We start from the raw sequence: 21,690 nt of genomic DNA on the forward strand, positions 1-21,690 counted from the left end.
AACAACTAAAAGAACTAGAATGAGAACAGCAAGAAAAGCCCCAAGGAAGTAGAAGGAAGCAAATAATAAAAATCAGAGCAGAAATTAATGACATAGAGACTAAAAAAAAAAAACAACAAAAAATCAATGAAACCAAGAGCTGGTTCTTTGAAAAGATAAATAAGTTTGATGCACCTTTAGCCAGACTCACCAAGAAACAGAGAGGACCCCTATAAATAAAATCAGAAATGAAAGAGGCGATATAACAACTGACCCAACAGAAATACAAGGGATTGTAAGAAAATACTATGAGCAACTGTATGCCAACAAATTAGACGACATGGGGGAAATAGACAAATTCCTAGAAGCATACAACCTTCCAAAGCTGAATCAAGAAGAGGCAGAAAACTTGAATAGGCCAATAACAACTAATGAAATTGAAGGAGTAATCAAAAAACTCCCAGCAAACAAAATTCCTGGACCAGATGGACTTACAGGCGAGTTTTACCAAACACTCAAAGAAGAATTAACACCTAGTCTATTTAAACTATTCAAGAGGAGGGAAAACTCCCAAAGTCTTTTTATGAGTCCAGCATCATCCTAATCCCAAAACCAGATAAAGACACTACAAAGAAAGAAAATTACAGGCCAATATCCCTGATGAACATAGATGCTAAAATCCTTCACAAAATACTAGTAAACCAGACTCAGCAATCCCCCCACCAAGTGGGATTTATTCCGGGGATCCAAGGCTGTTACATCATCCACAAATCAATAAATGTGATATATCACATAAACAAAATGAAGGACAAAAATCAGATGATCATATCAATAGATGCAGAAAAAGCATTCAACAAAATCTATTACGCATTTCTGATAAAAACTCTCAGCAAAGTGGGAATAGAGGGATCATACCTCAACATAATAAAGGCCATATATGACAGACCTACAGCCAATATCATACTCAATGGGCAAAAACTAAAACCATTTCCCTTAAAAGCAGGAACAAGACAGGTAAGTCCACTTTCACCACTCTTATTCAGCGTAGTACTAGAAGTCCTACCCACAGCCATCAGACAGGAAGAAAACATAAAAGGTATCCAAATTGGAAAAGAGGAAGTAAAACTGTCATTATTTGCAGATGACATAGAAAACCCTAAAGACCCCATCAAAGTACTACTAGATTTGATAAACGAATTTGGTAAGGTAGCTGGATACAAAATCAACATCCGGAAATCAATGGCATTCTTATACACCAACAATGAACTTTCAGAGAAAGAAACTAAAAAAAAAATACCATTTACCATTGTAAGATACCTAGGAATAAACTTAACCAAGGATGTAAAAGACCTGTACTTGGAAAACTACATGACACTGAAAAAAGAAATAGAGGAAGATTTAAACAAGTGGAAGAATATACCATGCTCATGGATTGGAAGAATTAATATCATTAAAATGTCCATACTACCCAAAGCAATTTATAAATTCAATGCAATTCCTATTAAAATACCAACAGCGTATTCATAGATCTAGAACAAACCTTTCGAAAATTTATATGGAACCAAAAAAGACCCCGAATAGCTGCAGCCATCTTGAGAAAAAAAAAAAAAAAACAGAGTGGGAGGCATCACATTACCGGATTTCAAACGGTATTACGAAGCCATTATAATCAAAACGGCCTGGTATTGGTACAACAACAGGCATATAGATCAATGGAACAGAACAGAGACCCCAGAAATAGACCCACGCCATATGGTCAGTTAATATTTGACAAAGGAGGTAAGAGCATACAATGGAGTAAAGACAGTCTCTTCAGTAAGTGGTGGTGGGAAAATTGGACAAATACATGCAAAAAAAAAAAGAAACTACACCGCCGACTTTCACCATACAGAAAAATAAACTCAAAATGGATAAAAGACTTAAATGTAAGTCATGAAACGATAAAAATCCTAGAAGAAAATATAGGCAGTAAAGTCTCAGACGTCCCATGTAGTGGACTTTTCACTGATACATCTCCTAGGACAAGAGAAACAAAAGAAAAAATAAACATATGGGACTACATCAAAGTAAAAAGCTTCTGCACAGCAAAAGAAAACAGCCTCAAAATTCAAAGGAACCCCACTGTCTGGGAAAACATATTTGCCAAAGATGTATCTGATAAGGGGCTAATTTCCAAAGTGTACAAAGAACTCATACTACTCAGCAAGAGGAAAACAAACAACCCAATTAAGGAATTGGCAAAGGACCTGAATAGACACTTCTCCAAAGAGGACACAGATGGCCAAGAGGCACATGAGAAATGCTCAACCTCCCTAATAATCAGAGAGATGCAAGTTAAAACCACAATGAGTTATCACTTCACACCTGCAAGAATGGCTACCCTCAGCCCAGCCAGGCGTGGCTCAGCGTCAACCTGGGAACCAGGCTATCGGGGTTTGATTCCTGGTCAGGGCACATGCCGGGGTTGCGGGTTCCCTCCCCTGTTTGGGGTGTGCGGGAGACAGCCGATCAATGACTCTCTCATCATTGATGTTTCTGTCTCTCTCTCTCTCCCTCTCCTTTCCTCTCTCTGGAATCAATAAAGATATATTAAAAAAAAAAAAAAAAGAATGGCTACCATCAACAAATCAACAAACGACTCCTTCTGATGATGCAGAGAAGGGGGAATCCTAGTAGACTGCTGGTGGCAATGCAGACTGGTGCAACCACTATGGAAAACAGTATGGCGGTTCCTCAAAAATTAAAAATGGAGCTGCCTTTGGACCCAGTGATTCCACTCCTAGGAATATATCCTAATAATCCTGAAACACTAATCAGAAAGAATATATGCACCCCCATGTTCATAGCAGCACAGTTTACAATAGCTAAGATCTGGAAACAGCCCAAGTGCCCATCAGTAGATGAGTGGATATAAAAGCTGTGGGACATTTACACCATGGAATACTATGCAGCTGTAAAGAAGAAGGACCTCGTACCCTCTGGGACAGTATGGATGGACCTGGAGAAAATAATGCTAAGGGAAATAAGCCAGGCAGAGAAAGACAAACATCACATGATCTCACTTATATGTGGAATCGAAAGAACTTAATCTGATGAACAGAATAGATTGAATGACATGAAAGCATAGATCAGACTGACAAATGTCAGAAGGATGGATGAGGGCTGGTGGGTCGAGGGGGAGAGAGCAACCAAAGAATTTATATGTATATATGCACAACCCAAGGACGCGGACAATGGTGGGGAGAGGGATTGTGAAGGGGGATGGGACGGGGTGGAATGGGTCATTGGGCAGAAAAAAGGACATCTGTAATATTTCAAACAAAACTAAAATTAATGAAAAAATACAAAGAAAAAGAAAAAAAATAGTGAGGAGCTATGTGACAATAATCACAATCCTATTTAGCTACACCTATTAGTAATGTCCTAGGAAATGCTGTCAATTCTTGGTCCTTATCAACCATCTCCCAAATTTCTGGATTGGGCAAAAGTTACAGAGATTTTTCAGTTTCTACTAACACTTTTTCCTGTGCTTTTATTGATTTAGGCTGTCATTGCTGAAATATGTAATTGTTTCTTTATAAATTAATTTGAATTTTATTTAAAAAAAAAAAAAGAATTCCCTGAAAGGTAGAGAGAAAAAAGAAAACTGGTCAGGGGCCAAGGGTTTTGTTTTTGCCACATATGTCCCAGACTTATTGCTGAAGAAGCCAGCAACCCAAAAATGCCAACAGGCTCAGACAACAAAAGCCTGCTCTCTGTTACCAAAGAACCATGAAAGGGGAAGCCTAGAAAAAGGAAAACTCTTAGACACTAACCACTGTACTGCAGCCAAACACCTCAGAAAAAGTTGTGGCCCCACAACCACTCTCCAGGAAGGCCAAATGGGGAGCTTAAATTTGACCCTTGCCAGGCTGTAATGAGGCGGTGCCCGCTCTCCCCTTCTGCTGGAGCAGTGTCAGAGAAAGTCAGCTAAAACAGAAGGTTTAAATAAGATCTCATAATATAATACTCAAAATGCCCATATTCTTATTTTTTAAAAAAATCACTCATTATACCACGAATCAGCAAGATCTTAAACTGAATGAAAAAAGAGAATAGGTGCCAAAACTGAGATGACAGAGATGTTAGAATTATGTGAAAAAGGTTTGAAAGAAGCCATCATAAAATTATTTCAATAAACAACTGAAAGTCAGAGACCAGAAATTGAAAAGTTTCAACAAAGAAATATGAGATAAAGGAGAACCAAATGGAAATTTTAAAACTGAAAAATACAGTTACAAATTTAAAAAAACCCTCAATGGATGGGTTCAATAGCAGAATAGAGAGGAAAGAGAGAAGGGGTTTATACTGAGTAAAAAACACCACTCCCAAAAGGTGTGTATTTTCATTTATATAACAGTCTTGAAAACATAAAATTATAGAAATGGAGAATAGATTAGTGATTAACAGGGGCTAAGAAAGGGAGGGGTAAGGAAAAAGTGGGTGTGGCTATAAATGAACAACATTGGGGTCTTGTGGTGATGAAATTGTTCTGCATCTTGACTGTGTTAGTGTCAGTATCCTGGTTCTGATATGGCAGTATAGTTTTCTAATATACTCCCATTGGGGAAATCGAATGACATGGTACATAGTACATGGAATCTCTCTGTATTGCATGTAAAATAAATTTTGATTAATATTCCTAAAAACTCATGGTATATCGGAAGTATGATTTATATGAAACATAGTTATGCTACCATATGTAAAAACAAATACAAGAGGAGCGTATTGTAATTGCTGAGCACAAATCCACTTCTTTCAATGTGATGTAAGCACCTGTTCTTTTCTTTTTTTGTGTTTTAGTTTATCTTTGTTGTTGAAAGTATTACAAATGTCCCCTTTTCCCCCAACCCCATTGATTTCCTCCACCCTGCACCCCCCAGGCCTTCACCACACTATTGTCTGTGTCCATGGGTTATACATATATGCATATAAGCACTTAGATTAATCACTTCCCACCCACCCACCCACCCCTGCCTTCCCTCTGAGATTCATCAGTCTGTTCCATGCTTCTATGTCTCTGGATCTATTTTGTCCATCAGTTTATTTTGTTCATTAGATTCCACATATGAGTAAGATCATGTGATACTTGTCTTCTCTGACTGGCATATTTCTCTTAGCATAATACTCTCCAGGTCCCACAACACTGTCTCAAAGGGTAAGGGATCCTTCTTTTTTACAGCTGCATCGTATTCCATGGTGTAAATGTCTGAGAAGATGCTTGATATGATTTCAATCTTCTTGAACTTGTAGAGACTTGTTTTGTGTCCTAACATGTGGTCTGTCTTTTAGAATGTCCCATGTGCACTTGAGGATATTGTATATTATGCAGCTTTAGAGTGAAGCATTCTGTAAATGTCAATTAATCCATCTCATCTAGTGTGTCATTTAGAGTCACTGTTTTCTTGTTGATTTTTTGTCTGAAAGATCTATCCAGTAAAGTCAGTGAGGTGTTCAAGTCCCCTACTATGACTGTATTGCTGTTGATCTCTCCCTTAAAGTCTTCCAGAAGTGTGGGTTTTTTTGTTTTTTTTTTTCAGCCTGTTTGAGTCTTTTGTTCTGAGATGGGTCTCTTGCAGACAGCATATATTTGGGTCTTGTTTTCTTATCCATTCAGCTACCCTACACCTTTTTATTGGAGCCTTTAATCCATTTATATTTAAGGTTATTATCGATAGGTACTTATCTATTGCCATTTTATTTCTTTATGCCCGTGTTTCTCTTTTTCTCTATTTCAACTTCTTATTATAGCTGTCCCTTAAACATTTCTTGCAATGCTGGTTTGGTGGTTATGAACTTCTTTAGCCTTTTATTGTCTGGGAAGCTCTTTATTTCACCATCTATTTTGAATGATAGCCTTGCTGGATAGAGTAGTTTTGGTTTCAGATCCTTGCTTTTCATTACCTTGAATACTTCATGCCATTCCCTTCTGACCTGTAGAGTTAATGATGAGAAATCAGCTAACAGCCTTATGGGAGCTCCTTAGTAGGTAACAGATTTTTTTCCTCTTGCTGCCTTTAATATTCTCTCTTTGTCTTGAATTTTTGTCATTTTAATTATGATGTGTCTGTGCATGGGCCTCTTTGGGTTCTTCTTTCTTGGGACTCTCCATCCCTCCTGAACATATATGTCTTTTTCTTTGACCAGGTTAGGGAAGTTTTCTGGCATTATTTCTTCAAACAGGTTCTCTAACCCTTGCTTACTTTCTAACTCTCCTGGTACTCCTATAATGCGAATATTGTTATGTTTTATGTTGTCCCACAGCTCCCTTAAACTGTCCTCCTATTTTTTAATTGTTTTTTTTTCTTTTTATTTCTCTGATTGAGTGATTTTTTTTCTACCCTGTCTTCTAATTTGCTGATCCAATCCTCAGCTTCCTCTAATCTGCTGTTTATTCCTTCCAATTTTTTTTTTTTTTAATTTCTACTATGTCATACTTAATTTCCTTCACAGTTTCCATTTCTTTTCTCATGCTATTGAGTGTCCTTATGATCAGCATTCTGAACTCTATATCTGATAGATTGCTTATCTCCTTTTCATTTAGCTATTATTCTGGAGAATTCGTTTGTTCTAGCATCTGTTCTTTTCAAGGGGCTGGGTTGCATGGAATTCATAGTAGGAGAGAGACACCAGAAAATATAGTACAGATTGGACTGTGGTGAGCATTCAGAGGAGAGGACAAGTAAACAAGGTGTGATGGGAGGAGGGGAGAGGGTAGAGCAGGGCATTCTGGGCATTAATCCTGAGGTCCTTTATTAGCCTCCTTCAGAAGGGGAACAGGTTTAAGTGGGACCTTTTCCAGGTTAAGAGCATGGATGCTAAAACTAGCGAGGCCAGGTTTGAGTTCCCCACTCTGCTGTTGCTGGCTCTATGACCTTGAGTAAGTTACTTCACCTCTGGCTGCCTTGGTTTCCTCATTTGTCATATAGGGATAATAGTAGAATCTTTTTCTCCAGTGGCTGGGAGGGTTGAGATAATACCTAAACCATTTACCACAATGCCTGGCATAGAGTGGACCTTGTTGATATTTGTATTACTGGTACTGTCTGGGTATGAAAATTTTCTGAAATAACTTTCACACTGTTGAGGATTTAGGGGTATCAACTATTACCTTCTGAAGAATTCAGACGCCGAACAGATGTAGACTGTAATAGTTCAAAGTTGGCTTGGAAGGCCTGCCTCAGGTGTGAGGCCACAGTGGGCCCTGAATTAAACGTACTCTCCCAAAGGCAGCCATGGACAACTTTGACCTCTCCTTTGGGGAAGAGCCCACATAGGCAAATTCTTCATGGGCCAGGGATACCAGGCTATACCCTCTGAGCAGGCTGGCACACAGATCCCAGAGAGCCCAGAGAGACAAAGAGGAGCACAGTGGCTCCCTTCCCCAAATCCACCCAGAGCAAGTGGTAATCCTGAGCCTTTGCTTGTCTAGTGGGGAATGCCGCAAAGGAAGACTTGAATGGAACATGAGGGCAGAGGAAGGGAGTTTTATGCCCAAAACAAACATTTATACACATTTAAATTTTGGTATTTTTCTGGGAAATAATTCACTGTTTCCCTCGCAGGTACTCACGCTATACTCCTAGAACACTAATAACACCAGCATTTTTCCCCCCACCCCACCCAATTCTCCAACACCAGTTCAATTCAGTTCCGACACTAACTGGAGTTAGTGCAAAACCCACAGGTTAAGGGCTCAGTCTCATGAAACTGTCCCTCATTTCAGACACCAATAGCAAGTAGTGGTGCCAAGGTTCCCCACAACTTCTGCTAGGCTTGGCTACAAATTAGGGATTCCCATGACCCCCTATTGAATTTGATAGTTTCCTATAACATCTCACAGAACTCAGGGAAACACTGAACATTTACCAGTTTATTAGAGGGTATGATAAAGAACACAGATAAACAACCAGATGAAGAGATACATAGGGCAAGGTCTGGGAAGACCCCAAGTATAAGAACTTCTGCCCCCATGGAGTTGGAGTCCACCATCCTTCCAGCATGTAGATGTGTTCAATCCAGAAGCTCTCTGAACACCCTACTTAACATTTTGGGTACTCTCCTTGCTTTGTTAAATTGATTAAGATCATTATTAACTTTTTTGCACATTCTCAGTTTCTTGGCATGTGTAGGAGTTGAGAGCGGGGATGTGAGAGAGGAGATAGTTGTGGTGGTACAAGTTGGGTAGGCTGAGACCCATCAACTATAAAAGGTTACCTAAATAGTGCAGATGCTAACAACTGATTCCTGAGTACTTATCCACCCAGATACATTTGTGTTACCCAGTTTAACCCTCCCAACAACCTGCGAGGGAGGTGTTCCCCACATCACTGATTTAGAGAAGAGGAGGCTAAATCTCCAAGGGCTTGTGGCACTCGTCAGGGGTCTGGCGGGCAGTAATGCAGGATTTGACTCCAGAGTTCATTCTTATAACCACTATGCCAGTTTGCTTATAGAAGCTTTGGTTGGGAAGATGTTTTCTGAAGTCTGCCCATGAGGCTTAGATAAATAACTCCTATGGTTTTAGAGCTGGTCAAGACCTTGCAGTCATTCTGGAGACTCCTATCCTTTTGTATGTGTAGAGACTGGGACCAAGTGCAGACATTAACAGGCCCTGAATAGGCCAGGGAGAGCTGGACCCAAGCTTCCTAACCTAAAGCCACTGCTCTCTTCTCCAGCTTCAGTCAGAATCCAATTCAAGAAAAAAAAAAAAAGGTATGAATCTGTGTACCTGAAATGGCTTATTTCAGGAGAGATGTAAACTAAACCAGAGAGAAACACTTGGATCTTAACTTACAGACTTTAGGGAGAGCCTCCATTGACCTTCCTGGTCTTATACCAAGAATACCAAGGATTTCATTATAGTAGGTAAATAATTATATGAGTGTAAAAGTGCATATCATCCTACCCATTTCCAGGCTTTTGAATTAGTTTATCCTTCCAATAGGAAAAGCTTATTGACAATAGTATATGTCCTACATATAAGGATGGCCCAGTTACACTACTTGTGAATGCTGCTTTATCATTTTTCAATTGTTATCACTTTATAGGGAAAGTGTCAAAAATAATTGTAGTTACAGAACAAATGTGAAAATAGTGACTTGCTAGAGCAGAGGTTTGGAGGTATAGAGGGGAAGTGAAGGAAGGGGTAGTGGTGTTGATTTTTTCATCAACCCTAAAAGGGAAATTGTATGCTTAAAGACTATAGTCTAAATGTGTTAATTATAGCATCATGATGCTGAGGTGGTTGTAGCAGACCACCTGGTTTTAAATACTTGCTCTGCCACCTTGAACTTGGCCAGATTATTTAACTGCACCTTGGTTTTCTCATCAGAACTGGAGCCAATAATAGTTTTTATCTCACAAGGTTGTTCTGAGAATAAAATGAGTTAATACATACAAAGTGATTAGAAGAGTGTCTGGCACCTAAAAATCATATCATGAGTATTTTTTAAAAATTGTATTGAATTTATTGGTGTGGCATTGGTTAATAAAATTACATAAGTTTAAAGTATACAATTATATACACATCATCTGTATATTGTATTGTGTTTACACCACCCAAAGTCAAGTGTCCTTCCATCACCATTTATCCTCCTATTACCCTCTTCTTGCTCTCCCCACCTCCATGAGTATTTTTTTTATGATGCAGCTGCTTAAGGAAGACAATTAAAGAACTAAAAATCAAAATTTCAGTCATCAGAGATTAGGAAGAGGGAGATATAGTTTGAGAAAGCTTATTTTCTCATCTTTTAAAATGGGATGTAACTAGCTACTGTTTAAAGCAGACAAATCAAGAAGTTGAGGTGTAACCATATTTATGATTATGGAGGTGATCCTCAGAATTAAAAATAGGTCCAGTTAAGCATGGTTATCACTGAGAAATGAAGCTCAGGGAGTGGAGACTTTCTATTTTTATTGTCACATATGCAGATTTATACTGATTTTATTGAGTTGTCATTAACAGACGATAAACTTCACATATTTAAAGAAACAATTTAATAAGTTTTCATAAGTATATACTTGAGAGACTGTTATGACAATTAAGAGGATAAACATATCCATCACCCCCCTCCCCCCCAAAAAGAAGGCAGGTTTAAGCTTCTTAGTCTAAATAGTCTAAGTTTAGGAACTTATGGGCTTAAATAAATCTCTTTGTGCTATAGCATCACGTAATTCAGAAAACTTTTTTAACTTCAGTGTATTTTCATTTAATGATGATACATTGATGAAGTCCTCATGTGCTCTTCTTAACTATCCTGAGGAACCTATACAGCTAATAGGAACCTCTGGTGATTTTTTTTTAAATGTTTTCCATAGAACATCCAGTGGTTAGATGATTGGAAATCACACTTTGGAATGAGGAACAGATGATTCAGGTCTTCCTCAGACAGTTACCACTATTCACTTTTCAAAAGTTCTTTTCATTTTCCGCAATGTCTCCTCTGTCCCGGGCTTCCCTTATGCGTAGGCTGCATGTTTAAGTAGTATTCGTAGGCTACTGGTGCAGGAAGAACATTGCTGAAATTAGTGTCCCTATTCAATAAAGCTTGGCTTCCCCTTGCAGGGACAGCAGCCTGGACCTCCCCTCCCCTCCTTTGCCCTCCCAGACCAGCCAGCTACCTCTTCCAACCTGAAGCTGCCCTTTCCTAGGCAGCGGGACCTGGAAGGCAAGACAGGCATCCTTCTCTTGGTGGGGCGGCCACATCCTGGAGTCAAATTCTAGAGTCCCAAGTGTGAGTTGGAAATATAATTTCTACAGAAACCAGGTTATGATTTGTGGTTATCTAGGTTTCATGATACCATTAACGCTGTAGCTGAGCTATGCTCTGGGTCAAATGTGGGAGCTTTTGTGGGTTTTGGGTTTTTGTTTTGTTTCTGTGGGCTGGTTTGGGAGCAGAACCGCCTTTTTATATCATTGTTTCTATGGGGAAAATGTATTCAGTATTCCAAACAGATGCACAAATGAACTTTTCAAACACTGCTTATTCACAACAGCTTGTAATAGCACTTGACAGAAGGGGTTTGTGTTTAAAATAATGTTTGTCTTAGCCTAAGGACAATATGTTTCTTCAAACCATAGACTTGCCTAAAAATTATAGGACAAATGTGTTAGCATTGATTTAATATTGAATGAAACTTAGAGGGCAAATGTGTTAGGATTGATCTGGTTGGCTTTATGTAGAGGATTATAATGTTTATTAGGGAATGGGCTGGTGAACTTAATGACATTTTGCACAGGTCAATAGTAATGTGTTTGTGATGATGATGTTCTGTATTTTAACTAACAGGTTTTCAGGAGGCCTGATATAAGGGTAAGGATGTTTGGCAGATGGGCCTCCTACTTGTATGTCTCTGCTTTATTGAACACTTAGTCTATTTAGTGTTCTTTACCTTCTCACTGGTTTCTACGACTCACTCAAATCAATTTGCTCTGTTGTGTCATAGCTTTAAGTGTTCACTGGAAACGTTTTATTTGTTAAAATGCTTTTATGTGCAATCACAGCCAATGTGTATGAGGGCAGGATGCTAAAATTGTTACCAGTGTGTAATATGACTTTTGTTGTGTTACATGAATTCTGACCAAATGGATCTCCGTGGCAGGGGCTTATAAGGCTAGGTCAGCAGAGTCCTCTTTTATCCTTGTTTATCATGTAATTCATGATAAAGAATTTAGCAACAACAAAGTGGTCAGTTGTTGTCCACTCTAAGTAAGATTTTAAGTCACCTACATGTCTGCATGCTGAATCCAAAAAGCAGAAGTGCTAATCCTAAAGATAAGTTTAGCAAAATCAGTCCCATTTCTTAAAACACAGATGTAACTGTTACATCTAATGGGTTATAGCTTATATTTCTTCATGATTTTACTTCCCTTCATTTCAGAGTATTCATAAAGCAAGACAGAGATTGGTAATGTGCATGCATTTAAGCCTGAGTATCAGATGCTGAAAATTAACATATTTCCATTAAATGAAAACAGTGTGGATTTTGATAGAATAATTACTGATGTCAGTTTAAAATTTTTAATCTTATTGAAGCCAGTGAAGTAGTATAAAAATAAGCAGGTTAAGTCAAATTCTTATGATTCTAGTTGGTTTATCTTTGTTTAATGTTTTCACCATGTTTTCTTTCACTCTTGAGAATCATTGTCTTTCACTGATTCACATTGTTAAATATTAGTGTTTGGCTTTACACTTGCATGGACTTTGAAATGCTGTGTGGTTTTTGTTGTTTAGTCATTCATTTTTCAGTTCTTAAAATTTTTATCAAAGAAGGATTCCATTTTCTTTGTATTTAAAAATGGAAATTTCAAAACACTGGCTGCATTGAAAAAATTACCCTTCTTTGAAGGGTAGCAATACCAATTGTGTACTAAATTCAATCTGATATAAAGTATAAAAATGTATTAAGTAGCAATTTCACTTTATTGACAAAAATGAAAGATGGGAAATAGTAAATTCTTTTAAATCTTTGTTACTTCTTCACTGATTGCCTTTGAAAGAAGTATAGTCATTGGAACCAAAATTTCATTTAGGTAAAATATATATCTATGCTAAATTTTAATATGTTCAGCCTTAGAGACTTGTTACAACTTTTTAAAGGGGTTATAATCTTGTCACCTTCAGTATTCATATTCTTTATACCATCTGCTGAACTAAATGTCCAATTTTCAAAGTTTCAAAAACTGATTCTATGAAGAAATTCAATGAAGAAAAGTATACCTTAAAGGGGTTGGAAAAATTTAAATTAAAATATGTAACCTCTTAGCTGTTTCTTTGAAGCATATTGATACTGTAATTAGAAATATTTAATATGGTATTGATTCATAATTCACAATATTTAATTAGTAATAAGTACCAGGTTATATGTATACTTATACATATATTTATATCTCCAGCATGTAATATGTGCATGTGCATGTTTGTGGAAATTTTGGTAATACCAGTGGAGTTGATCCCTGGACAATATAATAATTCTTCAGAGAATATGAATACTTACTATGTTTAAAATACAAGTCTATGAACTGCCTTTGTATTTTAGCTTGATTTTGCCCTTTACCTGGTTTCTGTGGTGTGCTTTAGTTTCTATGAGCATATTATGTGTTTATTATTTTGTTCCTTTACTATATGCTATAGTACCTATTTCTTGATTTTAAAAAGACAGTACATTCTCTGAAATCCATGATGTTTGTTTGCTTTTCATTTTTCTACCCCAACACAAATACAGAATAGATACTCCATTTTAGGCTGAGGATGCTATAGATGGCCTACATGTTATTTCCTTACCTCCAAGGGGTGAAATGTGATTTGCAAAGCCATGGAAGGTGTGTCGAGTTTTACATGCTTACTGTCTCCTTAAAAAAAGAAGTTCTGTCTTTTCACCTGTCTGTTTGCACGTGTTCTCTTTCTCCCCTTTGTTTTTTCTTGTCCATGCACCTGGTGCTGTGCAGGAGATTCAGGAAGAACACAATGGCTACTCTTCTGAAGCTGAAGCTAATCAGGTGGCAAGTTCTACGTGTTCATCTGTTTGTAGCTACAGATTGTGTATTTAGGAGCCATTTCATACTAGATTTCTAGATGACAAGCAAATGCTTTTACCACTACAGCAGTGCCCTCCTGTCCAAGTTTGATAGATTCCATTATGACATTATTTGCAAAAATTGGTTTATCCAACATTTTGTCAACGAGACCCTTGTTCATCTGTACTTCTCGGTTTTCCCAAATAGGGTTATTGATGCTCTAATGAGCCTCAGTCATAACAGGGTTATGAAGTGCCTTTACAGAGACTTAGAGGGGACAGATGCATATGCTAAGCATGCTCCTTGAGGGTGTGGACTTTGCCTTCTTCAAATGTGCATGGTCCATGCCCAGTGCGGTACCTAGTACTAGGGAGTGATGGGCCTTCAGCTGGACCTTCAGGGTCACTGGAACAGGATTTGGACGGGATCATCAAAGGAAATTCCTCAACTGGGCAACACTTGAAGCAAAGGCACCAAGAGGAATGGGTGTGTTCATGAATCAAATTTTGTTCACAAGAATTTGTTCTTTGATTATGCTCTAGATGAGTTGGATAAATCAAGCGTCAAATCATGTCTTGTGCAACTTGGTAGTTGCAGTAAAAGCTTAATGTAGCACAAGTCCCATTTCCTAACACCAGCTTTTTAAAGGGAATCTATTATACTCACAAAACAATGAGCCTTTAAAAACTATTCTCCTCTTGAATTCCTATGCTAAAGCTAAATGTGTTTCATGTACAAAATAAACCTTTTATGGGAAAATCTGCAGCAGTGGGATCATTTATTTGTTTTGTTCTGACAGTTGCTTTCTCATCACTTAAAAAGCATATCCCAGATTTAATTATTATTGATGAAAGATTTGTCTCACCGTCTTGCCAACACAGTCACGCTTCATATAAATGCACAGGTATTTCAAGCCAAATTCAACATGACTTTCAGAAGAGAAGGGAAACATTTGATCTTCAACTTCTATCTTGAGAGCCTTGTACATTCTCAAAATGGTCCCAATCACTGCTGTCTCCCAGTCACAACATTTTGCTAGCTAGTCCTGGGTTGAGGATTTTAAAGTGTTTGATGTGGCTCTATATAAGGCTTAAAGTGAGCCACATTTCGCCCCACCCCTTCCAGATACAGTTAATTAGAACAGCTTGCTTTGGTAAATATATTTCAAAATAACCTATCCCCATTTATTTTTAAATACGAGTTAGGGAATTTAAGTCTATATAATATATAAGATAATATTTGGCCATTAAAATAAGCTTTAACAATGTAATAGTTGAAGTAATGCAAAACTTGAATATTGATTAAAATGGCTTTCTCACATTGTAACTATATTATAAAATTAGCCTCTAGTTCAAGCAATAAATTAAAGAAGGTGACTTTCAAATGAAGGCTTCTATTAAGGATTCTTGATTTTTTTTAGTGTTATGTAAAAGATATATTTCCATATCAGGTGTGAGTATAAAAATGAATCCACAAACACTTCCCCACGTCTTCTTTAGCAGTTCTGTAAGTCCCTAAAATTTTTGGCTAAAAAGTCTTAAAAACCAACCTGGACTAAAAATTCAAATGCAATAAAATTGTTTGGAGGTAATCTGTATTATTTTATCTGTGTTCTTGATAAGAAGGAGGATGGACCGTTTCATTTTGTCCCCTCCCTGTAGAATAGACATATGCTGACCAACACTGAGCATTGAATTTGCTGTTTATATATATATATAATGTATCTTTATTGATTTCAGAGAGAGGAAGGGAGAGAGAGAAAAAGAGTTGAAACATCAATGATGAGAGAGTCGTCATTGATCTGCTGCCTCCTGCACGCCCCACACTGGGGATGGAGCCCTCAACCCGGGCATGTGCCCTGACCGGGAGTCGAACTACAATCTCCAGGATCCTAGGTTGATGCTCAACTGCTGAGCCACACCCGGCCGGGCACTGTTTATATTTCTATCTTTTCCCTTTATTTTCAAAAATTTGATGAAACTACTATGTATAGTGTTCTCAAATTGATTCCCTTTAATAAATCATAATGAAATATTCTTATAACTATGAAAAATAGTTATTTTGAATTTTCAATAATTTTTATTAGAATTAAAAAGTTATCAGGTTTTAATGTTTTGTTTCACAAAATTATGCTGAAAACTTAGTATTGTCTGATCTGTTTTCCTCTGAACACTAGTGACCTCCTGATGTTAACAGGTAATATTTTTTGGAGAAGCAGCCCATGATCAAATAGGTATGGGAAATACAGCATATTCTAGTGCCCTCTCGTTGATTTGTTGTACATTAACATGCTAGAGGCTTGTCACACACACAAAAAATGTTTAACTTGTTTTCTTGAATCATGCATTTTCCAGACCTTTCATGAATAAAAGACTTATTCACATCTCTTGGGAATTTAATGCTCTATGAAACACAGCTTTGGGCTTTCTGGAGTTTTAAACATCCTAGTCTTATTTGTGACACACTGTATCAGAGATGCCAAGGAGAAAGTAATCAGTTTTCTTGACAGCATCTCAGGGGATGGCAGTACCTTGGAATAGGCCCTGAGTTCAGGCTTTGGTCCCCAGCTTTGTAGTTTGAGAGCACAATTTTCTCAGCTCCCTTGAGTTCTCTGGCACTATCCAACCAAACTCACAAGAGACTGGTTACTGGACTACGGTGCTAATCTGGAGAACTGTGGGCATGTATCCACATTTATACCCAGGCACCTTATCGTAGCCATCCATCCAAGATATCCTTTTCCTAGTATCATTGTAGCCAGGAAATGTAATACCTCATTAGTAATTTGCTTGGTGAGCATGGAATCAGCACAGAGTGAATTGACTTTTGCGAAGCCTGATTAACACACTCTTCTCCACAGCCTTGATTTAAATACTCTGCCAGATGAGGGTGCGCTTTCTCATGGTCTGGATGGGATACACACTGACAAGCTCCTGAGCTTTGTGTACACACATGGGGTAGCAGGGCTGCAGTACAAAAGTCTAGAGCTTTCCTTAGTAATATCGCTGCCCTGAGACCACCTCCTGAATATTTTAGACTTCAGGGTTTCCCACACTATCTCATAGACTGGACCATTTCTACAGCTAGCTAAGCACCTATATCTAATGTTGATTTTATTTGAATTAGTTTCTTGCTCGGAAGGTAACCTTTTTTTTTTTTTTTTTTTTTTTTACTTTATTTCCAAATTCTGAAGGCACCTCATAATAGCTGTCTGTACTGTGATTAGAGTATCTATCTCTCTGTTATGTCAAGCCATTTCTGTATTAATGCTTTCTAACTGTGAACTTTAAATATGTGTAATAATTTGCTAGACTATGCAGCATGGTGTCCTGTGATGCTGAGCTTTGAAATTGTCTTGTAAGGGAAGGGGGCATACATTTTGCACGCTTCTGTAGCTTTGTAGCAAGAGCACAGAACACCACAATTATTCCCATGTATACAGATGTAAAGTGTTGCTTTTTTTTGCTAGGCTCTAAGGGATGGAAATAAGCTGGCACAGATGGAAGAAGCACCACTTTTTCCAGGAGAATCAATCAAGGCCATTGGTAAGTTTAATGCATACACTTTGCTTCAGCGATCCATAAAATGACATGGCACTTTCCTTGTGAGTACAGGTGATGTAAGTTCTAAAAATCAGTCAGACCAATTTCTCTAGGGGACAAATGGACTAGGTCTGTTCATTCTTATTAATGTCCTTATGACCTTAAGAGATAAAAGACTATAGAGAATCACTTTAAACTCCGAATGAGTATTAGTTGGCATTACCAGCAGAAGAGGAGCCCAACTTTTCCTGATGAACTGAAGGCCGATTAGATACTTGTTATAATGTTAGTTCATTGCTTTGTTGGAATCCTTCACTATAAGGAGAATGTATCAAGAAAGTACAATTTTAGTGCAAGAAAAGGGCATGTGTTGCCACCTTGAATTGCAAGGGCAGTGGCCTAAGGGCTACCACATCCCCCCACTGTGGAGGAGCAGGCATTTCAGCATATAGTCCACTGTGCCATGGGTGGCTGGGAGGAGAGCTGGGTGCGACCTTTTCACCTCACAATCGCTGGGTTTGGATAGGACGGTCTGCTCTGCTAGGCTGAATATTGCCTTCTTCCCTCATGGCTCCCTCCCAAAGATGTGTTCTTGTGTCAAGAACTTGAGAGTAGCTGGACTCTCCTACCAGGGCTGCAAATAGTTACCCCCACTAAATATCCTCTTCTGTGGCTCTGGACCCTGTTTATGCCACCCTTGGTTTTGGCATTCTTTCTCTCTTTGGCTTCTGGTACTTCAGTCACTCCTGGTGGTCCTCTTGCCTCTCTGGCTGTTCTTTCCCTGAGAGTTCTTCTAGCCCTGCCTCCATGCTGCTTTGGGCATGATCTGTTTAAAATGCAGAGCTAATTATGTCAGGCCTCTGCTTCCTCTCCTGACAGACTGCACAGATTTAAAGTGAACGTGAAGAGTTTTGACACATTATACACCTGAGAAACCATCATAACATTGAAGATAATGAACATATCCTTCACCTCACAGAAGTTTCCTTAAGCCCCTTTATAAACCTTCCCTCCCAAGCCTTCTCCCCATTCCCAAGCACTATAGACTAGATTATATTTTCTAGAAATGTAATTATTGAATATATTCCCTTTCTTGTCTAGCTTCTTCCACTCAGCATTATTATGTTGATATTCATTCATATTGTGACATGGGTCAACAGTCATTCCTTTTTATTGCTGACTAGCGTTCCATTGTACGGATGCACCACAGTTTGCTTATCTCTTCTTCCATTGACGGACATTTGGGTTGTTTCTACTGTTTGACTATTACAAATAAAACTGCTATGAACATTCACAAACAAGTCTTCTCTGGCCTCATGTGCTGTCATCCTCATGCACTCTTTAATCCAGCCACATTAGCCTCCAACAACTGGCTGCTCTTTCTTTCCTCCTTCCCCACCCTCCTTCCTCTTGCTTCCTTGGTGAGTTAAGTCAATCCTTTTCTGAGCTCTTATCACATCGTGTCCACATGGTTATGATAGAATTTATCAGGCTATAGTATAATGGTCATTTTCTGTATAGTGTCACTCCCAGGTCATGTGCTGCTTGTGGGGAGGAACTGTGTCTAGTTATAACTAGAACCCCAACAATAGAAGCTGCTCAGTACATAATGAAAACTTTAATGGAAGTATTTGGCTGGATGACAACTTTAGCACCTTTAATAGATCCACTTGGACTCATCTGTAACTGTGTGTGTTCCTGTCATGCCAATGGAATCACGCATTGGGAAGGTGGTGAAGGTATCTTTGTGATAGGCATGAGGTTCTTAACGCTCATAGGAATCAGTTATGCTGTTGATATCATATTAAATATTCTCTTATTGATATTCACAGTAAGAAAAAAATCAATATGGAAGCTGATAAGGAATTTGAAGCAAAGAAGTGTTTTTCCACTTCATTGATGTGGTTCTAGTTTTTGTCATCTGTAAAGCAGTTGCTTTTAGGAGGTGCATTAGGAGACAGTTTTTAGCTTTAGTTAATATTCATTAGCAGTAATTTGTTAATGGATAGCCCAGTGTCTTCAGTGTTTAATTCATATGTTTTTGATATGATTAATTTATTATTTAGAGGAAAAGTTAACCACCTGGAAAAAATAACAAAATATAGTTTATTATGAAGCCCTTTACTTAAAACCTCATTAAGTACCAAAATAGAATTTTGTTTGGAAAAAAAAGGAACTTTATTAGAAAATATCCATCTATGTTTTTATTTACAGTAATAACAAATCTAAAATTTCTAGAAAACTGGAATCAAATATATATATATATTTGGAAACTCATGTTAAGATTTATTGAAGCACAAGTCTATAGCAGTAGTTGCTACTTTGAGTTTTTTCTTTCAGTGAAAGATGTCATGTATATCTGCCCATTTATGGGAGCTGTGAATGGAACGCTGACAGTGACAGACTTTAAGATGTACTTCAAAAATGTAGAGAGGGTGAGTTTTTAAAAGTGTGTTTTACTTTAAAAAACACTTCAAATAAACTGATGAACAAAATAGATTCAGAGACACAGAAGCATGGAACAGACTGAAGAATCTCAGAGGGAAGGCCAGGAGGGGGTGAATGGAAAGAGATTAACCAAATAACTTATATGCATATATGCATAACCCATGAACATAGACAATAGTATAGGGAAAGCCTGGGTGGGTGAGGTGCAGGCAGGGTGGAGGGGGGCAATGGGAGGAAAAAGGGACTATCTGTAATACTTTCAACAATAAAGATAAATTTAAAAAAAAACACTTCAGAAGCAAGTAAACAATAAAGAAGAAAGAAATACCCTGAAATCTCATCACCTTGAGAGAACCAGAAGGTGAGTTTTAAGTTGTGCACATTTACAACCAGGTAGTATCTTGAGAAAAAGCTGTTAAAGTAGCACTTATACTTGGAAGGGAAGTTTAATTGCCTTCTTAACATCTACTTCAGAAAGCATGTTATCAGACTTTAGTTTCTTCGCTGCAACAAAGAGGAAATGTAAAGTAAACAAATGAGTGTTAAGCCAGGGAAGACTTAAAATATGAAAAATCTGTTGACTGACACTAATAGACATCTATCTTAATTTGTAAATTCAGGACCCACATTTCATTCTGGATGTTCCCTTGGGAGTGATCAGCAGAGTTGAGAAGATTGGAGCGCAGAGCCATGGGGACAATTCTTGTGGTATAGAGATAGTGTGCAAGGTATGGTTCCAGCACTAGTAAGACTGCAAGAGGCAGTCAACTGGGAACTTTTTCTGACACAGTTTTCCTGGTCTTTGGACAGTCAGAGTACTTTGTACTGTTAGTAACTCAAATGTTTTAGGACAGAAACCTCTTCGAAACTTGTATCAACCAATTCATACCATTATGTAAGCCGTTGAAGTAAACCTCTTCTTTTCTGTTAAGTATTCTAATTAGCATGGGTCTGTATAACCTACATGCTGATATTATTTGTTACATTTCAGAGAAATCAATTGGAAAGCAGACATCCATATTTTTTCAGCTTGTTGTTTTAAAACTAATCTTCAGAACAATGATGGTCAAAGACTTCCTAAAGGGACAACAATACAATGACAGCTGAGTAATGTGGGGTTTAGGGCACCAACAGCTTCCACTGTTGAAAATCCATGTATAACTTTTGACTTCCCCAAAACTTAACTACTAATATCCTTCTTTTGACCAGAAGCCTTACCGGTAACTGTTGATTGACACATATTTTGTGTGTTATATCTATATACTGTATTCTTCTAATAAAGTAAGCTTAGAGAAAATGTTATTTAGAAAATTATAAGGAAGAAAAAATACATTTACATTATTTATTTAAAAAAATCTGTGTATAAATGGACCCACACAGTTCAAATCCATGATGTACAAGGGTCAAACTGTATTCATAAATCCTATGATTAAAAACACAGTTAAGCCCTGGCCTGTTTGGCTCAATGGTTGTAGCATCGGCCCACTGACCAAAGGGTCTCCGGTTTGATTCCCTGACCAGGGCACATACCTCGGTTATAGGCTCAATTCCTGGCCCCAGGTGGGGTGCATGAGGAAGGCAACCAATTGAGGTGTCTTTCTCTTTCTCTCTTCCTTTCACTCTCTCTGAAAAGCAATGGAAAAAATAGCCTCAGGTGAGGATTTAAAAAGAAAAAACACAATTAAGTTTCTTGGCTATGTTGGAATTTTCACCTGAGCTGTGCTTATTTTTGGTTTTATACCCTTCCTCCAACGGGTTAATTAGGAATGTATATGATAACTTGAGTGATAACTAGTCACTTAAGAAATACCTTAACTGATGTCTTTATTGGAAATGCAGTTTATCAACAACCCTACCTGAAGAACGAGGGAAGAGATCCTGCCTGCAGAATCATCAAGGTCCCTTCCAAACTTAGGGTTTGGATTCCTGCCCATCCATTTCCTTGGGTCAAAACCACTGAGGACAGTTCCCTCTGGTCGGCCCTAGACTGCAGTTGAAACCCCTTTTTTAAAGAAGCCTTTACTCTTCCAAGTCACAAATCTTTAGGCTCTCTGGCTTGCTTTGGGCACTGCATGGCCGTGCTGCCTTTGATAAAGTGCAGATGTCCTTCTTGGACCATGGTTCCACCTGCGGATCCATGCGAAGCAGCCACAGAAGTTCAAG

At 38.1% G+C, this 21,690-nt stretch overlaps 1 protein-coding gene across 1 annotated transcript in view; it reads left to right on the top strand.

The window, feature by feature from the left end:
• The window catches only part of MTMR1 (myotubularin related protein 1), a 78,691-nt gene that overhangs the window by 16,177 nt on the left and 40,824 nt on the right, over positions 1-21,690 (top strand). Inside the window, exons 3-5 of the mRNA XM_016221953.2 lie at positions 17,007-17,082; positions 19,420-19,514; positions 20,148-20,255. Coding sequence (XP_016077439.2) covers positions 17,007-17,082; positions 19,420-19,514; positions 20,148-20,255 — 279 coding nt within the window. The remainder of the gene's footprint in view (positions 1-17,006; positions 17,083-19,419; positions 19,515-20,147; positions 20,256-21,690) is intronic.

Source organism: Miniopterus natalensis, chromosome X (assembly GCF_054644295.1).
Source record: "Miniopterus natalensis isolate mMinNat1 chromosome X, mMinNat1.hap1, whole genome shotgun sequence".
NCBI lineage: Eukaryota > Metazoa > Chordata > Mammalia > Chiroptera > Miniopteridae > Miniopterus > Miniopterus natalensis.